The 25763-nt window shown below is 34.5% G+C and overlaps 1 protein-coding gene across 7 annotated transcripts in view; it reads left to right on the top strand.

Moving 5' to 3' along the window:
- The window catches only part of LOC113492093 (cGMP-dependent protein kinase, isozyme 2 forms cD4/T1/T3A/T3B-like), a 93249-nt gene that overhangs the window by 61916 nt on the left and 5570 nt on the right, over positions 1 to 25763 (top strand). For 5 of the 7 annotated variants that reach the window (XM_026869421.1, XM_026869411.1, XM_026869438.1 and 2 more), the window contains 4 exons: positions 11029 to 11248; positions 18491 to 18632; positions 24174 to 24268; positions 25312 to 25458. In XM_026869421.1, coding sequence (XP_026725222.1) covers positions 11029 to 11248; positions 18491 to 18632; positions 24174 to 24268; positions 25312 to 25458 — 604 coding nt within the window. Of the gene's footprint in view, positions 1 to 1894; positions 4323 to 11028; positions 11249 to 18490; positions 18633 to 24173; positions 24269 to 25311; positions 25459 to 25763 lie in introns of those variants that run through there. The other 2 variants (XM_026869395.1, XM_026869403.1) reach the window with 2 other exon arrangements.

The raw sequence follows: 25763 nt of genomic DNA on the forward strand, positions 1-25763 counted from the left end.
TGGAGTGCGTTATCTTTGAAGACTATATTGTGAACTAATTGAATCATTACCGGTTTCATAATTAATGATAGCTCTAGTACTTACTTCAAGTATTGCAATACAGTTCAGTTCGCGCTTCGGTAATTTATTGAAATTATAGTTGCACTAACACACATTAGAACTTGTTTAACGATTGGAATAAACGATTTGATATGACCGCATGAGTTATTGTCACGTTTCAATATTCAAACACAGATTAGAAAGTTACTTAGATAGCATCGACATACCGCTCATATTATTGTCTCCCTTGCATGTCAACAATACTGTACATACAAATATGATGCTATCACAAATAATAACTATAGCTATTATGACAATTATCATCAGACCGTAGAAAGTGTTTGTAACAAAGACATTTCGAAATAGGAACACCGGTTGATGATTATAACACCATGTTATTTTACGTCATAATAATAATTGCTTACCTGAAGCAAGACGAATTTGTTTGTTGAATGTCTGGTTCTGTACAGTGCGGTCTTGTTTCTACTATAATCCATGTTATCCTCGTATAATGCGCCGCGAATGTCACCATGAATAGTAACGTCGGTTGAATAGGAGAAAGGGCTACCATTGTTTATGATTCGAGTAGCTTACCGTTAGGTCTAAATAAATTCAGCGCGTGCTATTTGCGTTTCGGACAAACATATTGTAATTCTATCAATGAATATACTTCATTGATGAGTCAGATTTAACGGCAGCCGTTTGATGGCCGATGAAAAACTAAAATGCAACGCATAACAAATGAATGACGAGTTATTTGCATTGTTTTTACCATTATCTATTGCTAACGGATCCGCAAATATACGATATTTCTGAACGAGAGTACAGTAATATTATTTTCTGCAATATCATGTTCAATTCTTCTGGATTTATTACCAGTGGCTGAACATCTGATAATGCCATTAAGTCTTAATTACATGGCTAGCTCTGTTCGTACATTTGTACGATTTTTTTGGTTCCGTTGTGCTCGTAATATCCCTCAAGTGATTGATTGATTGTCTTGTGTTCACGATGCACCGGTTTATAGACACCAGGTGCACGCATTCTATTCTCTTCTAAGAAAAGGAACTTGACTTTATTTAATGCACCTCCAAAAGAATCAAGTCTTGTTTTCAATGTTTAAAAGTCGACATCAATTTTGCAAGTAATGATGATCTTGCTTTAATTCTAAATCTCCACATTGAAGTCATTTAGATTCAATTATGTTTAGATCATGAACTTTCTCGTCGGTTTCGTCTGGGGATTTTCCTTGAACATTATCTTTTACTAGTGAAAGAATGATTTACCATGCATCGTCTACAATTTCTTGAGTTCCTGCATATGTTTCTCACGTATCATCGCTGACCAGCCGACTGGATATGTGGACCAATAAACTTGTTTCAACTCGTCTATCGGTTGATGTCTTAGAAATCGTTTCCTACTAACTCGATCAGGCGTTTAATGATTGATGTTAATTTGTTACTAGTTAGCACGTATAGTTTGTTATTGTTTTCTTCACCTACATTTCATTTATTGTCATTTTTATCTATATAGATAATTACTGTTTCTTGTTCAACACTGACTTTCAATTCCGTATCTCGCTGCGCATCTGCTTTATTTTATAGCCTCGTTAAGTAGTCGGTGAAAGTGCGACAATATTAATAACAATAAACTGTTTCTGTGCGGACTGCTAGTGGCACTCACTAAGGCCCCATTATCTAATTATTACGTAATGTAATACCATTTACATTCGCCTTATGGACTCTTGAGGCCCAGTTTACGCTTCCTCGTTGCTCGTATTGGACCAACTAGGTACTTATTGTGCAATAATAGTGCTTGCGTCCCGTGTTGCGAAGTGTTGTCGAGGACAGGTCTGCCAAATTACCAATGAAGTATAACGTGAAGGTCGTGTCGAGTATAAGTGAATGTAAAATAATGTTCTTAATGATGTAGACATATATAGTTTGAATCAATATCGGTAAATTAAGCAATTCCGTAGGCTCGTATAACAATTTAGAGAGTCGTAGCATGAACATTTTACTAATGATGCAGGGAGAAATAATTGATGCAGTATTTCAGTAACTTGGTCAATATAAAAGAAGCTATGTTCAACCTCGTGACACATTCAAAGTCCTCATGTATTTTATCAGATGGTACTTCGTTAGCATTGCGGTTAACTGTGCACCTGTCGAGAAGGTGCATTCGCTTTGTATCTTGAGCAAAAATAATAGAGTTTCTAGACACGGATAAGTATAATAGTTGTTGCAAAATCATTCCATTGTTATAGGTTTACGTTAATCAATCGAACGCGCCATTCTTAACGCAATCATTTTGTAGGAAACTTGAGAAATGTTCAAACCAATTAACCTCATACGCGTGAAAATTATGGGATAATTAAGTGTGTTAAATTTTGCTGCAATATTAAATGTTAAAACTTTGTTTTATTAGATTGACTCGAGTAATTTATGTTCCTGATTATCATTACAAAGTGACAAAAAGAGCGAGTGCGTCACATTAATCTTCTATCCGACGACACACGACCGCCGCTGTAACCTTTAACAGATAGTTGATAACATCCATCCAACGGGAAAATGGAATTAACATTAGCCAATACGACTCCCATCTTACAAACGTATTGGTCACTCATCAATGTAAACGCAACCAACAACAAAAATTTGATGACACTATGAAAATCAAGCACTATCCTGGAAAAGCGGTCATGGAGGACCCGTGGCTGTCCATTACGGACAGAACTATGGACCTTGTGTACGCAGCGAACTGGGTCGGAGCTAAAAACCTAAGTTCGTATAATGAAAACGATGACCAATCAAACAGTGTTAAATTCAACTCAATATCAAGAAGCAAGTCGTGCAGAGACATTGGACGTACGAATGACAAGGATTATGATAGCAAAACATATTCATTGGAGGATAATGACTATAGTTATTCTAATGATGTTCCTAATGATAACATATCTCAATTAGCTAAATATCAACAAAACATAGAAGAGAAGGCAAGAGCAAATAATAACCTTCTGGCACAGAATAAATTGAAACATAGTTATAGTTTTAAAGATATGCCCAATGGGTACAGACCGTCTACATTAAGAAGGGTGAAACGAAGAAATTTCACTGAGTGGGATATTGAAGCATTTGCATCGAACAGCAAACAGCCACCTGTGCCCCCGCAACGTAAGGATTCGTTAAAGTATGCACACCGGCAGAGGAAAGTGGACACTAAGAAAAATTATTACCCGCTCCCCGATCCAGGAGCGGTCCCCCCTGACCCGTCTTCTGAATCTTACTACGACTACTACTCAAGAGTCAGTCAACAAAACAACGACACTGACAGTGATAAGATAAAACAGATGCAAAAGGACACGAAAAAAGATAAGACCTCACATAGCGAACCTAAACAAAATGGGAATACTATGTATCAATTAATAAATTCTATGGCAACTTTAGACTTAAGTCAAATAAAACAGAGGAACGGAAAACAGAACCTCGATATGGATTTCGAAGCGGAAGATTTAGATACGTACATGCAGCCTATTAACCAGTCGTTATCTACATGCGATCAACTTCCTAAGCACACAACGCAACTGGCAAACGAACGAAACGGACGCATCGAAGATACTAAACCTAGCTTTCGTTCTAAGTCATTGAGAGTAAAAAGCGAAGGGAGAGCGCCTCTGAGAGCTTATCTCGATGCAGTCCAACCCGAAGGAAGTTATAATGGAGTCACTGTCACTCAACCGAAAAGAAATTTGTCGCCGAGCGAACAGCTGACGTTAATGCAGTACGAAATGTTCAACGGAAGCAAAAGCCAAGCCACCCCGCCGATTGCTAATGGGTTACACTCTACTGATCTGGGTAAAGAAAGTGACTATCGGACTACAAACGGTGTTACGAAACAAATCAAACGTGATAAATATGGAAAGCAGCTTTACAATACAGTGCGAGTGAAAAGTGATGATAGGTATGACAGGTATAACGACATTATGTCTTTCGGGGCACAAAAAGACCGTATCAGTGAGGAACGTGTTACAAATGGCAATGGTGTGTTCTCTAGAAGTGCAAAAAGTTCATCTAGTGGGTCAGACTCGGATTTCTCAATACCTAGACCTAAGTTAATAGTGCCCGTTCACACGTACGGGACTAGAAAAAGGAGGACAGGTAATCTCTGTCAGCGGGACAGTAATGCGACCGAGTCGTCACTGGACGCTGGCGTGTTATTAGACGTAACACGTCTTGAAGATCCCAGCAACAAGTCCGTGGATAAATATCATCGGAATGGTGAAACAGGTACATTATCATTTTAAAATAATCTTTCCATTATATAACGTAAGCCTAGATTTATGTAACAACCTTAAAAAACTGTTATCTCGTTGATATCAGGAAGCTATTTTGATCTCAGGCGAATTGATGTTGATCGATGTATGAACACTATGAACGTGTTTGCGTCGAAGTAGTTTAGAGGTCTCGCGGATGACATTCTTAGTGACGTAACTGTCAAATACCTACACACTTCATGACTCAGAATCTTATAAGGATTAAGACACTACCTCAACAATTCTCATGTTCAACACATTGATTACTCTCGCTTCTATTATGTAAATATGGTTATTATGTCCCTTATGAATAGCATGTGAACGATAATTATTATTGTTGCTTCATTTTGTAGGCGACTTAGAATAAGTAGCAACAGCCTTAAGACAAGATATTCTATACTTACTCACTTTATGTACAAAACAAGATGCTGCCCACAGTTCTGATGTTATCGCTGTCAAATTTATAACTCCCACGTGCAATGACGTACCTCTATACGGACCCTACTTAGTTGTTAATGTGCTAAATATAGAACTGATTGTTTATCTTGATTGTCTTCCTAATGATGTTTATTATTTAAGTCTCTCAACGATTTCATTACTTTGCTTTACTCAAAATCATGATAATGGTGTATTTTTACAATGATTCGAATCTAGAAGTATATATTCACCGTAAGTGACTGTTCTAAGAGTAATCCCAAATTCCTCCGTCCTATTGATGTTTCGGCGTAACATGTGTGACCTGCAAACTTGTGCACACGAATTTAGTCTTAAAGTCCAACTGGACATGATAATAAATCTTCTATTTTCGCGTGTATTGTTTCTACATGAGCAGGACATTACGCCACTCGTACTCCATTTACGATCGAGGTTTTGAGCTCCTTGGCATCTGTATGTATATACGCAGTTTGCTAAACACACCGAGACCTGCATATCAATTAACTTCAACTTTGTATCGCCCTACTTTTAGTTAAAGTCATGCACGAATATGAGAATTAACATACTTGTAGTACAGCAATTTGAATTATTGATTGCCATTTGCAATGTATAGTTCGACGACCATAATATTAATTTGTTTACTAAGTTGTCGTAGTGGTCTTGCAGTTCTATGCATGCACTTGTGTGCACGAGGCGCGGGCTCGATCCCAAGGCAAGCAAAGTACCAATGTGGCTTTTTCAAATGTTTTATGCACTTTATTAATTATTCTAAGACACCACTGATAAACGGTGAAGGAAAACATCTTTAGGAAACCTGAATTCGAAATATTGTAATCTGAAGTCGCCAACCCGCAGTGAACTAGCGTGGTGATCAATGCTCGAACCTTTCCTATTGTAGAAGAGGCCTATGCCCAGCAGTGGGCCGTATATAGGCTGGTATTATTATTCTATTATTTATGTACCAACAAGTCATAGGCGTGGTGTAAAATTTTCATTCGTTTCGGTACTTTTATTTTAATGTAGTATTGTTATATTATTGTAAATCAATCCTTTTTTTATTTCAATACATATTAATTGAACTTGAAACAAGAAAGTAGCTTGTATCGATAAAAGAACAATGGATCTCGTGTAACACTCAAACGTAAAGAAATCGATTTGTTACGGTTAAGTTTAAAAAATTAATTAATATTTACCTCTTTCCTAAGTTAACGTAGGGTCAAAGTTTCAAGGTGCTTACTAATAATTAGCACGGACACTCGAGTGGTTGAGGTCAAGGTGTCGTGGGTTCGATCCCCGCGTAGAACTAGATGTGAATTGATTATTTGTGTGAAAACCCCCGCAACACAGTAACTATTTTTTTAATGCTTAAAAAAACTAATTAAACTTAGGTGTATTGTATAATTGAGTAATGAATTACCTTTAAGTAAATTTAACAGCCTTAGAGAATACAATGGACCACCAGTGATGGTTGTAAATTCAAAACACCTTAACTTCTAGTTATTTAAAAGTTCATTAGGTTTCAAGATATATCGTGAATGAACAATGAAAACGACGTAATAAAAAAGTGCACAGAAACATTACTTATGACCTAAAAGTGCCGCTTTGTAGTTAAAATTTAAAGATTGCAATGGTTAAAGGTGTGAGATGAAGTAGTGTTTCTAAAATGCAAATGTAAGTTAAAAATAAATTGGAAGTCATAAAAGACGTAAAAACATTTACCTTTCATGATTAACGTGAAGGAAATGATTTGTCATGTTTCTAAAAAAAGACATTAGTCACTTTTTCTTAGTATCCAAGTACATATATAGTAGACGCTTAATCTTGTTTTGAGAAACAAAATAAACTAGTTTTTTGCGGGACCATCAACAAACATACATACGAAGAGACTATTCCTAAAAGTTTGATATTTTAAAGGCTGTTATTTTAAACTGTTAGTACAAAACTGAAATTAAACCTTAAACCACTCCTTCAAAAACGAGATATTCGCAAAACATTGCAAATGTTATAATTAGCACTAAAATATGTACGCAAAATACGAATTTACAAGTTGGACATGCGAATGGTTGGTTAAGTCGTATCTGACGTAAATTAAATACTAAAGAACGAAAGTGTTTCAAGGCGACTGGCTTGTTGGAACATAGCGGGGTCAAGAGTTCGAATACGTGGTCAGGCTTATGGACTATGGACGTTTTATTGTTCAAGTATCTTTATGTGGCAGTTATAGATTATAGATTATATAATATTCCACAACTTTCACACAACGCCATCTAGTCTCAAACTAAGCAAAGCGACTACTAGACGACTGATACATGTACTTAAACATAAAATATATTATGAAATCGATATTTTGTTTAGGTACCTTCCATTGACGGCTTTGTCCCTTTCGATTGTTTTGGGAAAGAGCGAGAACTATTAGCACAGCATATACCTAAATGTGTATTAATGAGTCAACTGCGGTACAGTCTGGTACATAGCCTATAATAATTATGTCTTACGTTTAAAACCCCTGCATACCTATTTAACGTTAGGTTTTTATATAACGAAGATAATTTAATATGATGTTATGAATTACAGATCTGTGTTTTCAGCACTAGATTTTGATTTCTGTTGTGTATCTTATTACTTTTACTTAAGCTTATTATTTTTTAACACTCCTCCTCTCTTTCGGTTTCAATAAAAGCATCAACATTGTTCGTAACTCTTGCCCTAATGAAGGCATTAGCTAACGTACCGCAAAAAATATGCTAAAACATAAGCTAGAAAGTCAAAATGCTTCCCAATAATGTATTGTATTTACTTCCTAAGAATTTAACATTGTCATAATTTCACACATGATTAACCAACATGTATATTTCACGTTTTAATGTATAGACTTCGATTCGTAATTGTTGTTGTCGTAAAATGAGAAATTGAGATGTTATAACATCGAAACTTCATTTGTATTTTCGAATAGAAAATAAAATACCTTGTTTGATTATTTTTGTGATTAAAATGATCATATCTTGTGAGAATTCATAAAAACTGGTCTTTATGTTATTAAATTGGATATTAACTCAGTTTTTATGTTGGTGATGTTTATTATAAATATGTTTTTTGCAAACTTGGCCTTTACAATTGTTTTGCTTGTTTAGTAAGATCAAAGTGTAAATAAATAGACTGATCATGTAACAGTAGGTATTAATAGGTGTATCTTTAGTCCAAGAATCCGTGACGGCTAGAACTTTGTTATTTAATAAGATAATAATTAAAACAAACTTTTATCTTTTTCACGTAACGGTGTTCCGGACGTCATGGGCTCCTGGTCTATATGTAATTAGCGTTCTATCTGATTGTTATTGAACTTTGTCATTATTGACACATCGGATGCTAAATATATTCTCAATTGCTATCGTACTTCTATAAATATACAAGCCAGGCGGCACTCTCCTTGTGTGCCGATGATAAAAAAGTTAATTTTATTACTCTTCTTTAAAAGCTCTAAAGGTTAAAATTCATCAAAGTTCGATCAGCAGTTTATGCGTAAATAGTAACATTCTAGTGGCGGCTGGACCCTAGCTTAGAAGTTCTACTATAACTTCGTCAAATATGAACTAATATTCTAATATTCTGACATACTTATAGAATAAAACATCTATATTATCTAACAAACACTTTACTTCATTTTATTAAGTACCGTTAATTTCTTGACCAACCGAATTATTTCGTAACTAAATTGCCTACAGTATAAAATAAAAACGGAAAATTAGTTACATCTGTAGCTGTGACTAAATAACTAGTTTTTGGGAATCAAAATATCCAAGTCACTTGTTTTTATGCCAATGAAATTAGTTCCATTTGATTAAGTTAGGCTTATAACGCTGTCATAATTGTTTTAACCGTAGAAATGCGTCAGAGAGACTAATCATAACGTTATGACACTTATTCGGAGGACAATAAGGTCTTTTTTTTGTGTCAATCACCAAACTTTTAATAAAAACTGTTTGTTATTTCTTGTTTAACATCTTCCTTTTCTATAACAACCAAAGTTAACAAGGATATTATTCAGAATAGGAGTAAAAGTACATAAGCACTAACTACGGATAAGCTTGCATGACCATAATTCTTGAAATTCGATATCGCTATGTAAATATTTTGATACGATGCGTGTTGACCAAGCCAAGATTTGAACATCTGCTGAATAATTTAAGAATTCAACTCATACATCAAAATAATATCAAGTTTGGTAATTTGATATGGTCTTGAAAATATTTATAACTTCTAGAATTTTCTAGAAACTCTATTTTAATATCTGCTGGACTAATAATAACACTATTATTAAGTATTTAAATTCGATCTTTAAAAATGATACTGCATGAATAAAAACTATACTATAATTATTATTATCAAGCTGAAATGTTTGTTGACGACGCTCATCTTTGAAATTACTGAACCGATTTCAAAAATAATTTTACTGTTAGATAGCCCATAAAGAGAGACTAGGACAACATATCATAACGGTATTGTCAATAAGAACAGACAAGTACCTAATGCAAAATCTTACAAAAAAGGGGAATCAATCACCATTTTTGTGCAAATTACTTACTACAAATGGAAATCCAAGTGACGATCGTCATCAAAATTAATTTTATCTTTACGTAACTAATTTGGAATATAGCTAGGTAGCATATTTTAACGAATGTCACCACAATACATCTATTTAATACTTTAATCTGTCCATGAATAATTTAAAACTGTTTAATGTTTTAAAACTATTGTCGGTACTGACGTTCATTCAATACTAGCAAAATTTTCACATGCCCCTCTATATATTCTCACACTTATCTTCTCATAGTCGATAATACAACAATTACAATAGTAATCTTTCACACTTCGAGATAAGAGTCATAAAACCTGATTGTTTAGTTTTTACACTTTTGCATTATATATATTAACCCTGTCATGTCCGGCCGTTGGTGACTCATCAACGTTTGTTGGTGAATTGTCTTTACCCTCTGTACTATGAAGGTTTCATAGCAGTCATCATCCTAACCTTTTCCCAACTATGTTGGGGTCAGCTTCCAGTCTAACTGTCTGCCTATCTGACCTCCTCAACCCTTAATGGGCAACAGCCAGGACCCACAATTTAACGTGCCTTCCGAAACACGGAGGAACTCGTTATGACAAAGATGGTCACCCATCTACGGACCAACCGCGTCAAGAGTAGCTTAACCTGCGATCGATCCACTTATGCAGTTATTGCTTAGCCACGAGCTCCTCCGAAGGTTTTATAGCAGTACTATTAAAAATTTTAAAGCGAGGTGCTATGTAGCACGTAGCCCCATCTCACTTCCTCAATGACGACAATTTTTGCTTTCAGAGCTATAAGTTAGCACTCAGATCTTAGTAACCTTGAGCTTTATTATTTCAATTGATATTGAAATTTTCCTCTTTCTTAATAATTTGATACAGACTGGTTTATTCAGTTTGCTAGTCAGGTGATACAAAAACAATGTTGCTTAATCTAATATTAATAACTGGAACAAGATCATAGCTTATTTAAGACGTGCTGCACTCAATACCTTTCAAATCGGTAATAAATAATAGTTTTGCAACAACTTAACTTGCCCCCATTACAATGTAACTTAGCCCTTAGCCCTAATAACTGTTATCTATTCGCCTTTATGTATATTCATCATTTTATTTGCACTTGTTAAATCTTGACATTAATTTAGTTTTAAATGTCGAATTATTAAACGCCATACATATTCAAATGTATGTTAATAAGCAAGTGTTCTCTAAAGCTCTACATTTTAAGTGTAGGTTATTTATTATGAATATCCTTGACTTGAATATTTGCACTGATACATAATAGTTCATGCATTTCTTTGTTCATTTGTACACTAAAAACTAATTTGCTGATATAATTCATGAAATCCAACACCAAGATCGTTCTTTATTATGATTTTTACACTGCATGAAAATTACATAACCTTTCGTTTAGTCACATGACTGTTATCTCCATAAATCTTAGCGTTTTCTATTAATGCCAACAATGGTCGAAATGTCATTTTGCTTTTGGAGCAATCCAGAACCAGCTTATTCATATGATAATGAAAACAATAGGTAATCGTTTAAAGTTCGTACGATTTGGACTCTTGTCGGTGAAGCATTATCAATCCAATTTATACATTAGATCTCCCACGATTTCTTATAGTAAGTCAACAATTTTTCTATTCAACATCTAATAAAACCGTTTTGCCTAACAGAGGGTCGAGTGGAAGTATCCCGGGAGAACAAGTACCTCAGTACGATGGCTCCGGGCAAGGTCTTCGGCGAGCTCGCGATTCTGTACAACTGCAAACGTACGGCCACCATCAAGGCTGCTACTGACTGCAGGCTGTGGGCCATCGAGCGACAATGCTTCCAAACCATCATGATGCGTACTGGACTCATCCGCCAGGCTGAATATACTGACTTCCTTAAGAGGTAAGAACTATTTTACGTAAAATTAGAGTACCACAAGATATAGAGATTTCCTTTACTAGAGAGTGCCCGGTGTAGTTGGAAAGATTTTTTTTTGATAATATTATCATGATTTGGTTAGTTTTATGGTTATTGATCTTATTAATCGATTTTTATTTTACCTTTAACCATTTTGACGAAATTCCATAGATTTTCTACATCCATGAAATCAGTGCAGTAAAAGAGTGCGCTTTGTTCTTGCTTAGATCTTAAGCCGTCAGTGATTTTATGACTCTTGGTTCAGCAAATTAGTCGTGGTGATCTGACGAACACACACTTTCTCATCAAAGTGAGGATGTTTTGGTCTTAATTCGTCTCATAAACCGAGGGTCGGGTTTCCGTTAGGTTATTGGGTTAATGTGAAAATAATCCAATAAGGCTTTGCATTCTAGTTTCTTAGTTGACACAAAACTATTAAATTATAGTCACGAAAGAGTATTTATTTACTTTTAAAATTGTTTCATCATCACTGATTCTAACCGCATAATAGAAAAGAATCAACAGTATTGCTATAATTTTATTTTATACAATCATAAAGCAACCAGTTGTAGAAATCTCGCTGGTGATAGAAAGAACTTTCTCAAGCATTTGTTTTTAATTTAGATAGAACCTAGATATACCTGTTTACTTCATAAATAGCAATACGGATGCTTTAGTGTTCGTTTTATAGCACCATTCAAGTTTTAATGATTTAAAAAACCATTGAACTCACACCGTTCTATATTCTATTAATAAAAACAAGAGTCATTCATACTTGGCACAGAAATCGTTGTGTTTTTGTACGATGAGTTTTATTTCTGTGAGCTATTTCGACTTTTCTTACCAAATAAGACGCGTTGTTTACAATAACGAGGGCACTAACCCCGGAGTATGGTGACTTGACTTACAAACATGCTTGCGTACCTCGTCTATCACAACTCGATACAGACTGCCCTAATTTCCATTCACACATTTGTTCCTAAAGCAAAAACTACAGACTTAACTTATTACGTAACATATAACCGGAATGAAACGGGTTCTCAGATTAAGTGTATTTTATTTGTAAGGATTCTCGGAGGTAACTTTCATTTGTTTTTATTACCGAACAGCCGTTTCTTCATGAAAACAACATGAGCAATGTTACATACGTCAACATATATTTAAAATTATACCTAAGTATCCAACATAATTAGATGGCTCTGACGCTTTGTTATTCGCATTGAATTCTCACAGACAAATGGCAGACAGCATAGGTCTTAATAACACTACTTGAATAGGATCTGTTATCGTATATGTGTATGTACACGACAATACAAGCTTGCTTCTCGAAGTACCGATGACAGACTAGGATATTGACCTCGGGACACTTATGCAAATGCAATGGGCGTGCAATGGCCCATTCTTCTGCTTTCGACGGGCCTACACTCTCACAATACAGTCTAAACGAGAATCAAGATGTATATGAACGCTTTGAAACGCACGAACATTGATTTATTAATAACTTGAACGATGTTATTGGAGCTGTCGTCGCGAGAATCGATATCAACTTCAATCTAGTAACCCACATTCAATTACTGTATCTTCGTATAAAAATACAGTTTTTCGAACTCATATAGTTCACGCAGTTTTGAATGCAATAATTTCTGTAGTAAAGATAATAATAACACAATTGTAATATAAAATACCGGCGACAGACTTATGAAATATTAAAATGTTTTCAATGCGCGCTAGCCATAATAAAAAGTTTTATTTGAGCACGTCTCAAGTATCGTGTAACTCGAGACAACCTTCCATTTAATATCAAGGGTATCGTGTTGTAGAATGCTTAGTATCTGCTGCTTATTACAGCGAACCAGTACATATTCTTAACTCGGCGATCCATCTTAGTTGAAGCCATCATCCCCAAGATTAATGTCTCTTTCGCAATCTTCATCTAAGTTGTTTCTTTATTTTAAAAGCTGACAGCTTAATGTGAGAAAAAAAACATGATTTCTCTTGTTCTATAAACGATAAAATGATGAGATTATTAACGAGCCCACTTTGGTTGTTTCACTCTAAATTGCCCAATCAGAGGCAGTATTATGTAAATTACGAAATCATAATAAAGAAAGTTGTCATGTCTGCTCCGATTACCATATAAGTCGCAGACCGTTTTGGCACCGAACGGTTAAATTTTTACGACTTTAGAGTTAAATATAGTTCAGCAGACTGTTTAAAATCGCATTAGATATGTCACACACGTGAACACGGTTACACACGCAATTTTCTGTTTCATTCATTCGAATTCTTTGCAGTATAAGATAAATACCTTTCCAAAGTAACACGCGAATCCGTTGCTAGTATTAGTTAGACACGAACATTGTGGTGTCTACGCATAGAATGCAATATTCATCGAAGCTATCAAACCGACTATAAAACAAAGCCATTGTTGGCAAACCAGTGTCAACGCAATTGCCCAAGCACTCGCGCACAATTTACGAAACTCACTTACTGGCTAGTGAGTTTCGTTCGTCACGTTTGTAGTTGACATTTTGAGACTGCAAAATTGCAATCCTTTCACTGCAACTACGTAATCTGTATTAAGAAAGCTAAACTAGAAACACGAGAACATGTATTATGGTATATCATTTTACTCAGACTTTACTGAAAGGATCCAAGTTTAGTCTGACTCGTCAGACTGATTCATTACTTTTGTCTCCTTGCTTTGTCATTCTTTACGTAGGAATGTTGGTCATCTATGGTTTAAAGTGTATGATTTGAATAATGACGTACTTACGTGTCATTTGCGTCGTGTTGCTAAGTAATATCTCAATACTTGTTTCATTATCTTTTACGATCGTTTCTTTTACAAAGATATCTAATAGTACTACTCATTCTACTGTGAGAGGTGAACAGCTCTACACTACGCATAGCGTTGTCTCGTTCCCACCACGACGGTTCATCTTTACAAGCATATTAGGGAACCAGTTGAGTTAAAATCCTTATTAATTTTACGCCGCAACTAAGTCTGCTTAAGGAAACTTTGCAATTACTGAGTATTCCCTGGCCCATCAATAATTTTACGCATTTCGTCATTTAACAATTTTGTTAATATCATGTAAGTCTGTCGTAAAATGTGGTAAACATTGATAACGTTACTTGTATGGCTCGTTAAATATGTACAATGGATTTTATGTCTGATGAGGTGTTTAGATCATTTAACAACGGCTCATAAACAATAACTACTGACTGCTTATTGCGATGATAGAATAGACCACCTCTAGCGTTAATCTAACCTAGAGTTATCTGGTAGCTTATTCAAGAAATCGCTCACAATCGGCTAAGAGCGCGGCGTCTTTCTTTCAAAGCAACAAGGCATAGTGGCCCCTTTAAACAAAAAACATCTTGAAATTTGATTGCACGGATAGCCGAGTGGTTGAGGTCACCACGCTAAACACACTGTACGAGACGTGCCATGGGTTCGAGCCCCGCTTAGGATAAGCGTATGCGTGATCCATGAATGATTGTCCGAGTGTCTTTGTGCATGTGTCCTGTATGTTTGTGAAACCTCCTCGCGACACAAGAATTCTTAGAGCGGGAGTCGTTTTTTTTTAATTGAAAATATAATCTAGTACATATACTTAGCTAATTTAATGAAATATCGACTAGTCAGTCAATCTTCTGGTACGTATTAATGATATTAGGTTTTTCTCTATCCAAGATACCACTCATGTGCTTCTGCCTCGACATACTTTAGTTAATTACCCGCTTGTGCATTAGCATCGAGTTACACGATGTTGCAATATAATAACGCAACCAGACTTCAATTTACTTTGTGTTATTGTTGGACATTGTTTAGTAGACTGACAATCGACATTTGCCGCCGTAACGCTATATCTTGCGACTTTAACTTATAATAATAACAGTCTTTAGATGGCACTTCACTGTTTAGGGATTATTTGAAAATTGATCGTTTGGCAATTTCAGATTCGAATCGGGAATTGAGGTTTCCTCACGTTGTTTTCCTCCAGTGTATATAAGTTTTTTTTTAATTCAAAAAGTCCCGTACGGTACTTGTCTACGTTGGGATCAAACCCGCACCCCATGCGTACAAGTCTACATTTAGAACCGCAACACCACCTCGACCGTGCGTAACTTATTAGTTACTCTTTACGCGTACGATAATATTTCTTCTCGATTTGAATATTTTAGAAACGGAGTCTATACAACTAGTACCATGTAAATTCGGTAAACTGTAATTTGAATAACGAGTAACCATGACTGATAAATATAAGCAATAAAAATCAACTTCGCCTAACATTGCGGAACCAAGCACTGTCAAATTGACCGAGGCCACTGTCAAACCTTGCATTGAGGCCGGAATACTGCCAATGAATGAAAAAAAACAGTCAAGTGTGAGACGGGCTCACAACACGTGAGGGTTTCGAATAAGCAGGATAAAGATAAAAAGGTACTCATTAATTTTATGACGAATTGTCAAGTAACTTTTTATTATTCCTTGTTCAAATGAAGACATATTGCACATCATCTAATATTAATAAAAATATAGCTGCTTTACTATCACAGCCGAACAAAAAGTGGATTTCAGTAATAGGGTTCCGTTTTTACCGTTTGGGTGGTACGGAACCCCGAAAACTATTTCGTATAATGTTTTAATATTAGATCACATGTTTCATGGAAGAATTATTAATGAATACTATTAGTATGAATGTACCTTGTGTACCATCAAACCTTGCGGTTCAATGAACGACTTTGTTTCGCACGAGATTGCAAGTTAGAATCCAATGCTAGGAAGTATAAATGTGACGTTTTCAAAGTTGAATGTATTACCCTAATTCCGGAAACAAATGAGAGGCAACATGGGGCCAAATAGAAAAAATGACATTGTCACGACAAAAATTGCAAACAAGCGTAGATATTTATCAGTGCTCATCCTTAGGATATGTGCTCAGTGCTCATTCTTATATGGGATGTCTTTAATCACATGTTTGACATTTATAGGCTTCTAAATTAACAATAATTATAATACCAGCCTATATTAAAAAGTTTGACCATCCCGAAGGCGTATGTGAGTTGTCATTATCAGATTCCAATAATATGAAAACAAGTTTAAGTACGTATTTTTCATCCAACGTTAGATTAGTGATTAGACGTGTAGGAAAATACATGTCACTTTAAGAAAATCACATTGAAGATCGCCTCATGCATACAAGTCTATACTTAAAACCGCAAGGGCACCACGACAAAATTACTAATACAACAAACAAAAGACGAGCAGAATATGTTGTATGGTACTGAGTATAAATAGCGGTAAAATAATAAATATTGACATCACAAGCTTTTAGTTCACAGTGTATTGACCGTGAAAAATTGTGCGATTGTAGCAATTTTCATTGGAGCCGACTGTGACGCACAGTTACCATAATAACACGTTGTACTGCTCTGATGACTCGATTCTGTATGTTCGTTTAATTTATATCTTCTATACTAATATATACAGCTGAAGAGTTTGTTTGTTTGAACGCGCTAATCTTAGGAACGGTTCAAATTAAAAAAAAAATTGTGTCGAATAGACCATTCATCGAGGAAGATTTTAGGCTATATACCATCACGCTGCGACTAATAGGAGCAAAGATACAATGGAAAATGTGGAAAAAGCAGGGATAATGATTCCTCTTCGAGGGCTTCCATTCAAAAATTCCTAACTTATATCTTCTAACGACGCGGACGAAGTCGCGGGCAACAGCTAGTTGTCTGATAAGAGGGACATTTCTATACAGTAGTGATTAAACTATAATCAATACTTGTCATTCCAGATCTGAGTTGTAATTATTGCGTTGTGTATGCGACAATAAGGAAGATACTTTATGTTAAACAATCCTACTTCCTGTTTATTAAACGCGATAGTTTGGATGTATGGATGTTTGTTCCTCTTTCACGCAAAAATCACTGAACGGATTTAATGAAATTTGGTGCTCAGATAGTTTATTACCAGGATTAAGACATAGGATTGTTTGTATGCCAATTTTATGTTCCCGTAGGATCATTTTCGATTTGAATAGGCGGGCCTGTGGGCAACAGCTAGTCATACATAGTAGAAATAATATTTTTTCTCGTAGTTAATTTCGACTTTCAACCAACGTTATATCGAGGACAATGTATTTCTGCCTGATTTTTTATGCCCAAAGAGCATCGATCATCTAATTTTGTATGTATAGACTAACGACCTTTATTTTTTATTTCGTGTCTAGCACTGTGTCGATACTTGAAATATACCAGGATACTCATAAACAACTTATTTAATACGTCAAATAAATGTTTATCGAAGCCTATGACTCACATACGGAAACCTTGCAACGTTGACCGGACTCTCAGCGTTCACTTTCAAAAGTACCTCGCTGAATTAATTAACTATAAGTACATTAAACTGGATGAAATATAATCAGGTTATTTAATAAACTTACCGTGTATTTTAATGTAAGTTTAAAGATATCAGTGCAATAAAATGTAGGTACTATCATGTTTTTTTTACTTTAATTACAGACGGTGTATTAGGAAATTAACAATAAATAAATAAAAAGTAAATTCTTCTCATAGGCAGAGTTAGAAATATTATAATGCTTGCGAATAAAAAAAAAACATAAATAGAAAATTATATAAATAAAGTAAAACTTAACTTAAAGTTAATTGGATCAGCTAAAAAAGCAAGCAATAGGTAGACCTTTTATTACACACTTTAACAGAGCGAAATGTTTTCTTAAATCTATCGACAAGAACTTATACCGAAAACGAAACACTATCAAAAAACACAAAAAATATGACATAACATTATACAACATAACATTGCCACTCGTTTATTTTCTAACTTAGAAATTCCATAACCAACAACTGGGCACTTTCTATTCGCAAACGTAACCGAACCTACTTCTTCTGATGATATAACTATGATAGCAGCTGACTTGCTCCCGAAATTGTTTAAGTTCTGTTTTTTATTTCGATTTTTTTAAGTTCAGTATCGAAATGAAAATCGATTACCAATCGAGTGTTATCAACGTCGTCAGCTTTCGATCAAGTGTTGTTCCAAATCGTAACACTGTACCAATTAGTGCTCGGGTCGGGTTTTCGAGTAAAAACCATCGATATTAACTTAATCGGGACGATACTCGATTCTATCGAGTAAACTCGATCGAAAGCGTCTGTGAAAATTAACGTGTATTTGTTTTTCAGTGTACCGATCTTCAAAGATTTGCCAGAAGACACCCTTATCAAGATATCCGATGTACTCGAGGAGACACACTACCAGAATGGAGATTACATCATTAGGCAAGGAGCTAGGGGTGACACGTTCTTCATCATCTCTAAGGGACAGGTAAGATTACTTTTTATTTATTATTTTCCTTTTAAGAACTCGTCGCTTAGGTCCCGGCACCATAATCTAAAAACTTGTAAAAATAAGCGGCAAACCTTGATTAATCCATCAAATCTAATAACGAAAAATAATAATACTTTTATGATGTAATAAATACTTGAAATAATTACAATCTGAGATACTGATTATATTCTATATCCTGGATACTTGATCTTTAAAACCAACATTATATATGCATTGCTCCATTCTCATTAAATACAAAATGTCAAAGATAAATTACAATATTGTAATTCCTAGGTTGATATTTAAGAATCAAATCAAGGTTTCAAAAAGAAACAACCTTAGTTATAAATAACCTTGTTGTATGAATGTCTCAATAATCATAATTATTATTGAAAACAAAATGTCGTCAAGAATACGATGACAACTTTTCCATTATTTATAAATAGATGTTGTTAGTCATTTGTTTTTATCTTGCCTCGTTAAACAATTATTATCTAATCATTTTCTTGTTTAAACCAGTTTGCGGAATAGTTAAATTTATAAACATTATGGCAGTGTGACAAAATAGAATATATATATATATATAAAATACTTTTTTATTGGTAGAAACCTGATGAACGTTGTTATGATAGTTAAGTGTTTTTTATTAGAAAGAAATTGTATTTGCCATTAAATGCTATTTTTATCTCTAAATGCATTCAACAATACATGTAATTAAATGCCTTTACAAAAAGGCGAAGTTAAAATTTTACTTTGAATGTACCAAACTGTTTATTTACTGAAAAATCAATAATCACTTTTGCAAACCTATTCTCGAGTGTGTTACATTCATTTTCCAATTGTTCATTTACATACGTTTATAAAAAAAGAAGTTATCTCAACTTTAATTCCCTACTCCACAAAAAAAAAACCATTAAAAAGCCGTCGGCAAAAACAAGTTATATATTAATCTGGTCGATCTCTAAACACGACAATTTTACTATACGTGTGGACTGGACCGACTTTCGTTTGGCCCACAGTCGCCATGACTTTTTTACCTTTGACCACACCTCCGTATTTTGTAAACATATTATCCGTCTTCACGTAATCCGATGATCCGTAATCTTTTCACTTTCAAAATATTACTTTTGATTATATAACAGTTACGGCGAACAATAAGTTGTGATTGTAGAGTTAGTATTCTAGACGTGGAAAGAAACTCCAAAAAGGTTTTATTGTGTTTTCCTTAACGTGACGTGAATTTTGTATAAAAAGGACTCTCTGTTCTTCGAATGAATTTTTGGACAGTTTTTTATTACCGCAAATACTTGCATTAATATTTTTTTTCGAATTGTATTTGTGAATATCTGTCAAGAGGTATTAGAATTACAAGATTTTTGCAGTGTGTAACTGAGCCAAAAGCCATCCAAGTGCTTTGTACCATGAGCTATAAACATGCCAAAACCATGCCTGGGTCTCTGTCTCGGAATATTTTCTTCTCCTTAAAAATCTTGCAATCATTCCATATGACTCCGAGCACACGTGTCGAATATTATCTTGTGTTGTTACTTGGGTACGTTACCCTAAAACACAGGGTCTTTGATGTAAGCCCGTTTGCATAACGATATAATACCTGGTATTTTGTCTCAACCAGGCACTTTCGAAAGCCTTATAATTTCCTATGTCCACATAACAAATTGTATATAACATTCGTGCCGCGGAATGGTGACTGTGCAAGAAGTTCACCTTGGCATTTAGAATTACGTCTCCGCAAACATTGATTGTTATTCCTGCCTGGTGCAAATGCACGGGTATTTCGATATTAATATAAATCGCCCAAGTCTTGAAATGACATTTGAAATATACGTATCTATAAACATTAATTTACTATTATCTTGTTAAATTTCATTGAAAATCCGACGCATGCAAGAAAACATGATTTATTAGACCAATTTAAGTATAATTATAATTTTCGCCTACATTATTGCATTAAATAATATACATAAAAATATAGTAGAATAAAAAGTTGATTGAAAACAGAAGCTTCAACGTAACATTCGATAAGACTCATTCATTTGTTTTTAATGACAATTCATTGTCAATCACTGTATCAGTCGAATAAAACAATTGCAATCATTGTACCGACATTTTTATATAACACTGTGGTAGAGGCCAAAAGCCTGGCCATTGTGCCCACAAGGTCAGCGCACTGTGCACAAGCGAGAGGATTACAAGTATGGCATTTTGAGGCCAGATTTTATACAATTTTGTGGGAAATATAGCTCACTGTTTTTATTGTTCGAATAATTGTTTTGCGTATTTTTGTGTTGCATTAAAAAAGGGTAAAACAGGGTAACCTTGGGCGTTTTGGTTCTTTTTGGGGTCCTGTGGTACATTGAAAAATGGTAATGAATGAAGGTCGAATAAGTACAATTCTGGAAATCGACTGCAAAATAGCTTGGGATAAGGTTACTTAAACTGAAAATTTCAATAAAGTATTTGATAAATCGTTTCGTCTCTACGTCACCCTAAGAGCGGTTGCATTAAAGAATGCTTGCATTGAGTGCGCATAGCATCAATTTATGCAAGTACACGATTTTATTTACATAAAAATCGAAACGAATCGAGATATTTCGCGCGGACCAATCAACAAACATTTAGATATTGAACTAAGCTATGAATGCGGAACCATTTTGTTATTTGTCTTTGAAACTCGTTTTTATTTCAAGTGTCAAGTATACAATGACATAGAAATATAATATTTTTATTCGGCATGACGATAGACACTTTTGTCGAAATAAATACAAGTTAGGAATCTTATGACGATCATCTAATTATAATTAGTTCTCTCATTCTCGAGATAATTGTTAGACAATTTGAACAAAGTGTTGTTATCAGTCCGTTTCGAATTTACAAGGTTATAAGACAGAGCACTGTTCTAAAATCCAAGAAAATATCAAAACTAACAATAAGTGATAAAAATGAAGTAAGTAATTCTTTTAAATGTATGTAGATGATATCGGTATTTCAACGAATGTTCCCAATTTTTTTCTGTAATCGTGTTTCGTAACATGTTAAATATTAACTTAGGCTATAAAGGCGTAAAAGTCGGTCAAAGGATTCGTTACATAAATTTTATATCTGTATGAAGAAATTTGAAATTTAAAACAATTAGTACAAATACTACGGATCGCCGAATTATTGGTCAAGCGGAAAATACTAACTTAGTTGAACAAGTTGTTACATAACTTACGACTTAAAAATAAACGTTGATGTCTTCATAATAAGGTCCATTTTTGCTTATTACGAGTATGACAAATTGTTTAATAAGCCTGTACAAATGACAGAATTTGTTGAGATCTAGAATAAACCGCGATGGTGAGAGAACCTGTTATGATTGTTCCAAAGCAGCGGATTAAATGACAATTCGTTACAGCAAATGATTGCACAGATTACTCGTTACGTTTCTTAGAAAAACATTTATATTCTCAAGTCTAGCTCTTGTCTCGACCTTTAAGTCAGAAACGATTAATGTTTATAATTTAGTCGTTAGTTATAAATGTGTATTACATTACACGTTTGTATCAGGACGTGTATAGGTTCAATTTTTGGATTTATCGAAGCTTTTTTGTAAATTATATTAATATTTAGAAAATTCAAAACCGTCTACGACATATGCTATGTTGACGCAAATTAACATTGAGTTAGGTTGCGGGTGGGGTACTGCGCTGAACGGAAACGACAATTACTCAAACACCAATTACAACGCTTCCATTTTAGTACCAATTTACCAATAGGGAGTTCCTTAAAATGGTATATTTAGAATTGCTCAATAGGTCTAGTAGGCTTAGGCAGGAGAGGGTTTAATCCACTGATTTTGGAACAAAATATCAAAAGACCCTTAAAGTTTGAACAAAGTTCCTTTTAAAATTATTCGGATGACTACGTTTGTAGGAACCGTTATTGAAACTTCCTTATCTTCAATTTTCGTTGCTATCTCACGAATGTTTGTAAGCTTCACTTTTTATCAAAATTGGTTGTTTAATTTGACTAGTCCATAAAACCATTTCCGGACTATTTAAGAGTGAGAATGATGTTCTATGTTTATCTTTGACCCAGTATTTACTCAGTTTTTGAACGGGTAACTCTTTGTTTTTCCTATTTAGAAAAATCTTTATCCATATTTAGACTAAATTTTGGACTATTCAGGGCTAGGATTTATTTTCACTGTAAACCCGGATATATACCGTTCTGTTTTTCTACCGTATAACAAGCTTATTACCTAGCCTGAAATAATACGGTTTTTTAAAGCACAAAAAAACTACGAACTAAATGTAGAGCATGAAATATTTCATTATGAACACTTAATGGTATTAGTATGTGCCAACGCTCCTATTTCCATGGTTATAGGTATAACAATGACAAAAATAGCTAGTTCTGAAACGGAATCGTCTATTTTTAATGTTTTAATCCAATGCGAGGTGTGAACGTTTCGGCTATTATGTTCTTGATGCATCATTGAGTCCGCCTCGTTTCGCTTCGGTTACCGAATAACGCGGGACTAGCTTAGTTCCGGATTTATTTTGTTGTTCGAATTATTTATTTTGTTTTTATTTTTCAAGTGTTTGTTTGTAAAGCCATTTTAATTCAGAAATACTTCATTCACTTTTATTTATACAATCGGTGGCAGGCGGCCTATTACGTTTTTTTCTTATCAAATGTTTGTCTCTTTTTCGTATAACATTTAAAACAATAATACTTAAAAAAAAAACGAATATAAAGAAATCTAATTTCGAGACAATTGTAATGTCATCGTTCCATATATCTACATTCGATTGCTGGTAAAACCGTGGCTCACTGGGTTGGGTACAAGATACAATTTCGAGAAAAATATGTATGTCATTATTCAAAATAGATAGAAATCGAAAACGGCCTTAAGCAAGTAAATTATAAACTAAAGGATAGCTTCACATTGTTTGTTACCGTTGCATGTTCCATTTTTAACTGACTCAAGAAACGTAAAGAATTTATTGCCTGCCTTATCAGCTAGCTAATTACTAATTTACATAACGGAGCAAATAATTACATGGTAGTGGCTAAATTGCTGAGCTTATTATGATGGCTGAACATTAATGCCTGTTAGGCGGTGCCATACCTCACTGGTTCATCCGGAATTTAATGACAACTTTCGATGTTAGCATCCGTTTCACATTTTATAGCAATAAACGGGGTTCGTTAAAATATTTTTGTCGTTTTAATATCTTACTGGCTTAGTTGTTGTTAATTAATTTAAGGTTTGACAAGTTAAAAATATTTTATTATAAATAGATATGAAACCAAAATTTTAGAATGAATCCTGGAGAAAACAAGTTTAATCAAGCGGTAACTCTACTTTTCCTGTGTGTCCTGTTGTAGGAATAACGGATCTTAAACATGCATTTTATAACCGATCAGACGAATACCTGAAACATTTTTTGTAAGCAATACTGTTTCAACCTTACTAAGTGAATGGATAATTCATAACTTAATGTACTAAAAGTTATCTTTTATTTTTTTCAGGTGAAAGTAACTCAGAAACCGCCAAACACTAACGATGAGAAATTCATTAGAACTCTCACGAAAGGCGATTTCTTCGGTGAGAAGGCGTTGCAAGGGTAAGAAAGCTTGACATTTATTTTTTCATACTAGCACAATCCTTCGGTTATGCTTATATTTTCCATTATTTTAAGATGAAAAGTATCCTTTGTTTTAATTCAAAAATCAAACTTTATACATGCCAAATTTCATCGAAATCTGTCAAGTAGTTTTTGTGTGAAAGGACGACAAACATACATCCAAACAAACAAACTTTCGCTACGTATAGTTTTAATAGAATTCTTAAGATATTTTTATGTGTACGCTGTTAGTTAATAAAGAATGTTTGAATGTTTCTCGTCAACTCATTTGTCTAGTCAATAGCATTGTCTATGATCTTTGTTGTTTACTTTAACGATAATCTTTTGTTTTTTTTCCTGCTTTGTTATAAAGAATGATGTTGACAATGTATGTACGAGAATAAGCTAGAAAAAGATCTGAAGAATTCTCCTGTCAACAAATTGATTATTAATTGAAAGTGGGAATTCTTAGCCAATGGTTAATAAGTGCAATCCTACTACTATTATAAAGGCGAAAGTTTGTAAGTATGGATGTATGGATGTTTGTTACTCTTTCACGTAAAAACTACTGAATGGATTTGAATGAAACTTGACCACAATATAGCTTATACATCAGAATAACACGTAGGCTACAATTTTTGAGGTTTCTAATGTGAGGTTGTAAAAAAACACATTTTTTGCGCTTTCATTGCAAACGCTGACTGAATCCTACACGATATGTAGATAGAAGGCAGATGGATAGATAGAAGACAGGTATAAATTATAACTTATATCTTCTAACCACGCGTACGAAGTCGCGAGCAACAGCTAGTATCATCATATATTCATTTATTCTCTCATCACAAACTTTGCAAAAGACTAAATACATTAATTAAGTGAACAATCAAAACTTTGTGAGAGACTGGTGCTTTTCTTAGATTTTCTTGGAAATCTGTATGTATTAACATTATAATATATCAAGTTCCTTTATCAAGTCTTTCTTTATGTTTACTTCCATTTCTTTTATCAATCTGTTCCTAAAGTTTCCCATCACCATTTTCCAGGGACGATCTTCGAACGGCGAACATTATCTGTGACTCGCCGGAGGGCACGACGTGTCTCGTCATCGACCGAGAGACCTTCAACCAGCTGATCTCGACTCTCGACGAGATCCGCACCAAGTACAAGGACGAAGGAGAAAGCAGGGCACGGTAAGTCCATCTGATCATTAAGTAAGCGAATAAGAACAATACGAGAGATCCGAAAAGTAGGAGCCCCATTTTTCTTCTAAATTATGTTTAAGCCCGTTCTTTCTTAGCTACCCACTCTTAGACAGATGTCAAGAAGTAGAGATAGAAAGACAATTGGGAATATCAATGGTGTATTTAGGGTCAACTGAACAAGATAAGTTTCTGCCGATATTGGCAGGGGTATTGCAATTGTATGCCTATTGCAGAGTGGTTGAGGTCACCATGCCAAACTTTTCGATACCCGCTTAGACAAGCGATGGTGTGGA

This window comes from Trichoplusia ni, chromosome 1, assembly GCF_003590095.1.
Source record: "Trichoplusia ni isolate ovarian cell line Hi5 chromosome 1, tn1, whole genome shotgun sequence".
Lineage (NCBI taxonomy): Eukaryota > Metazoa > Arthropoda > Insecta > Lepidoptera > Noctuidae > Trichoplusia > Trichoplusia ni.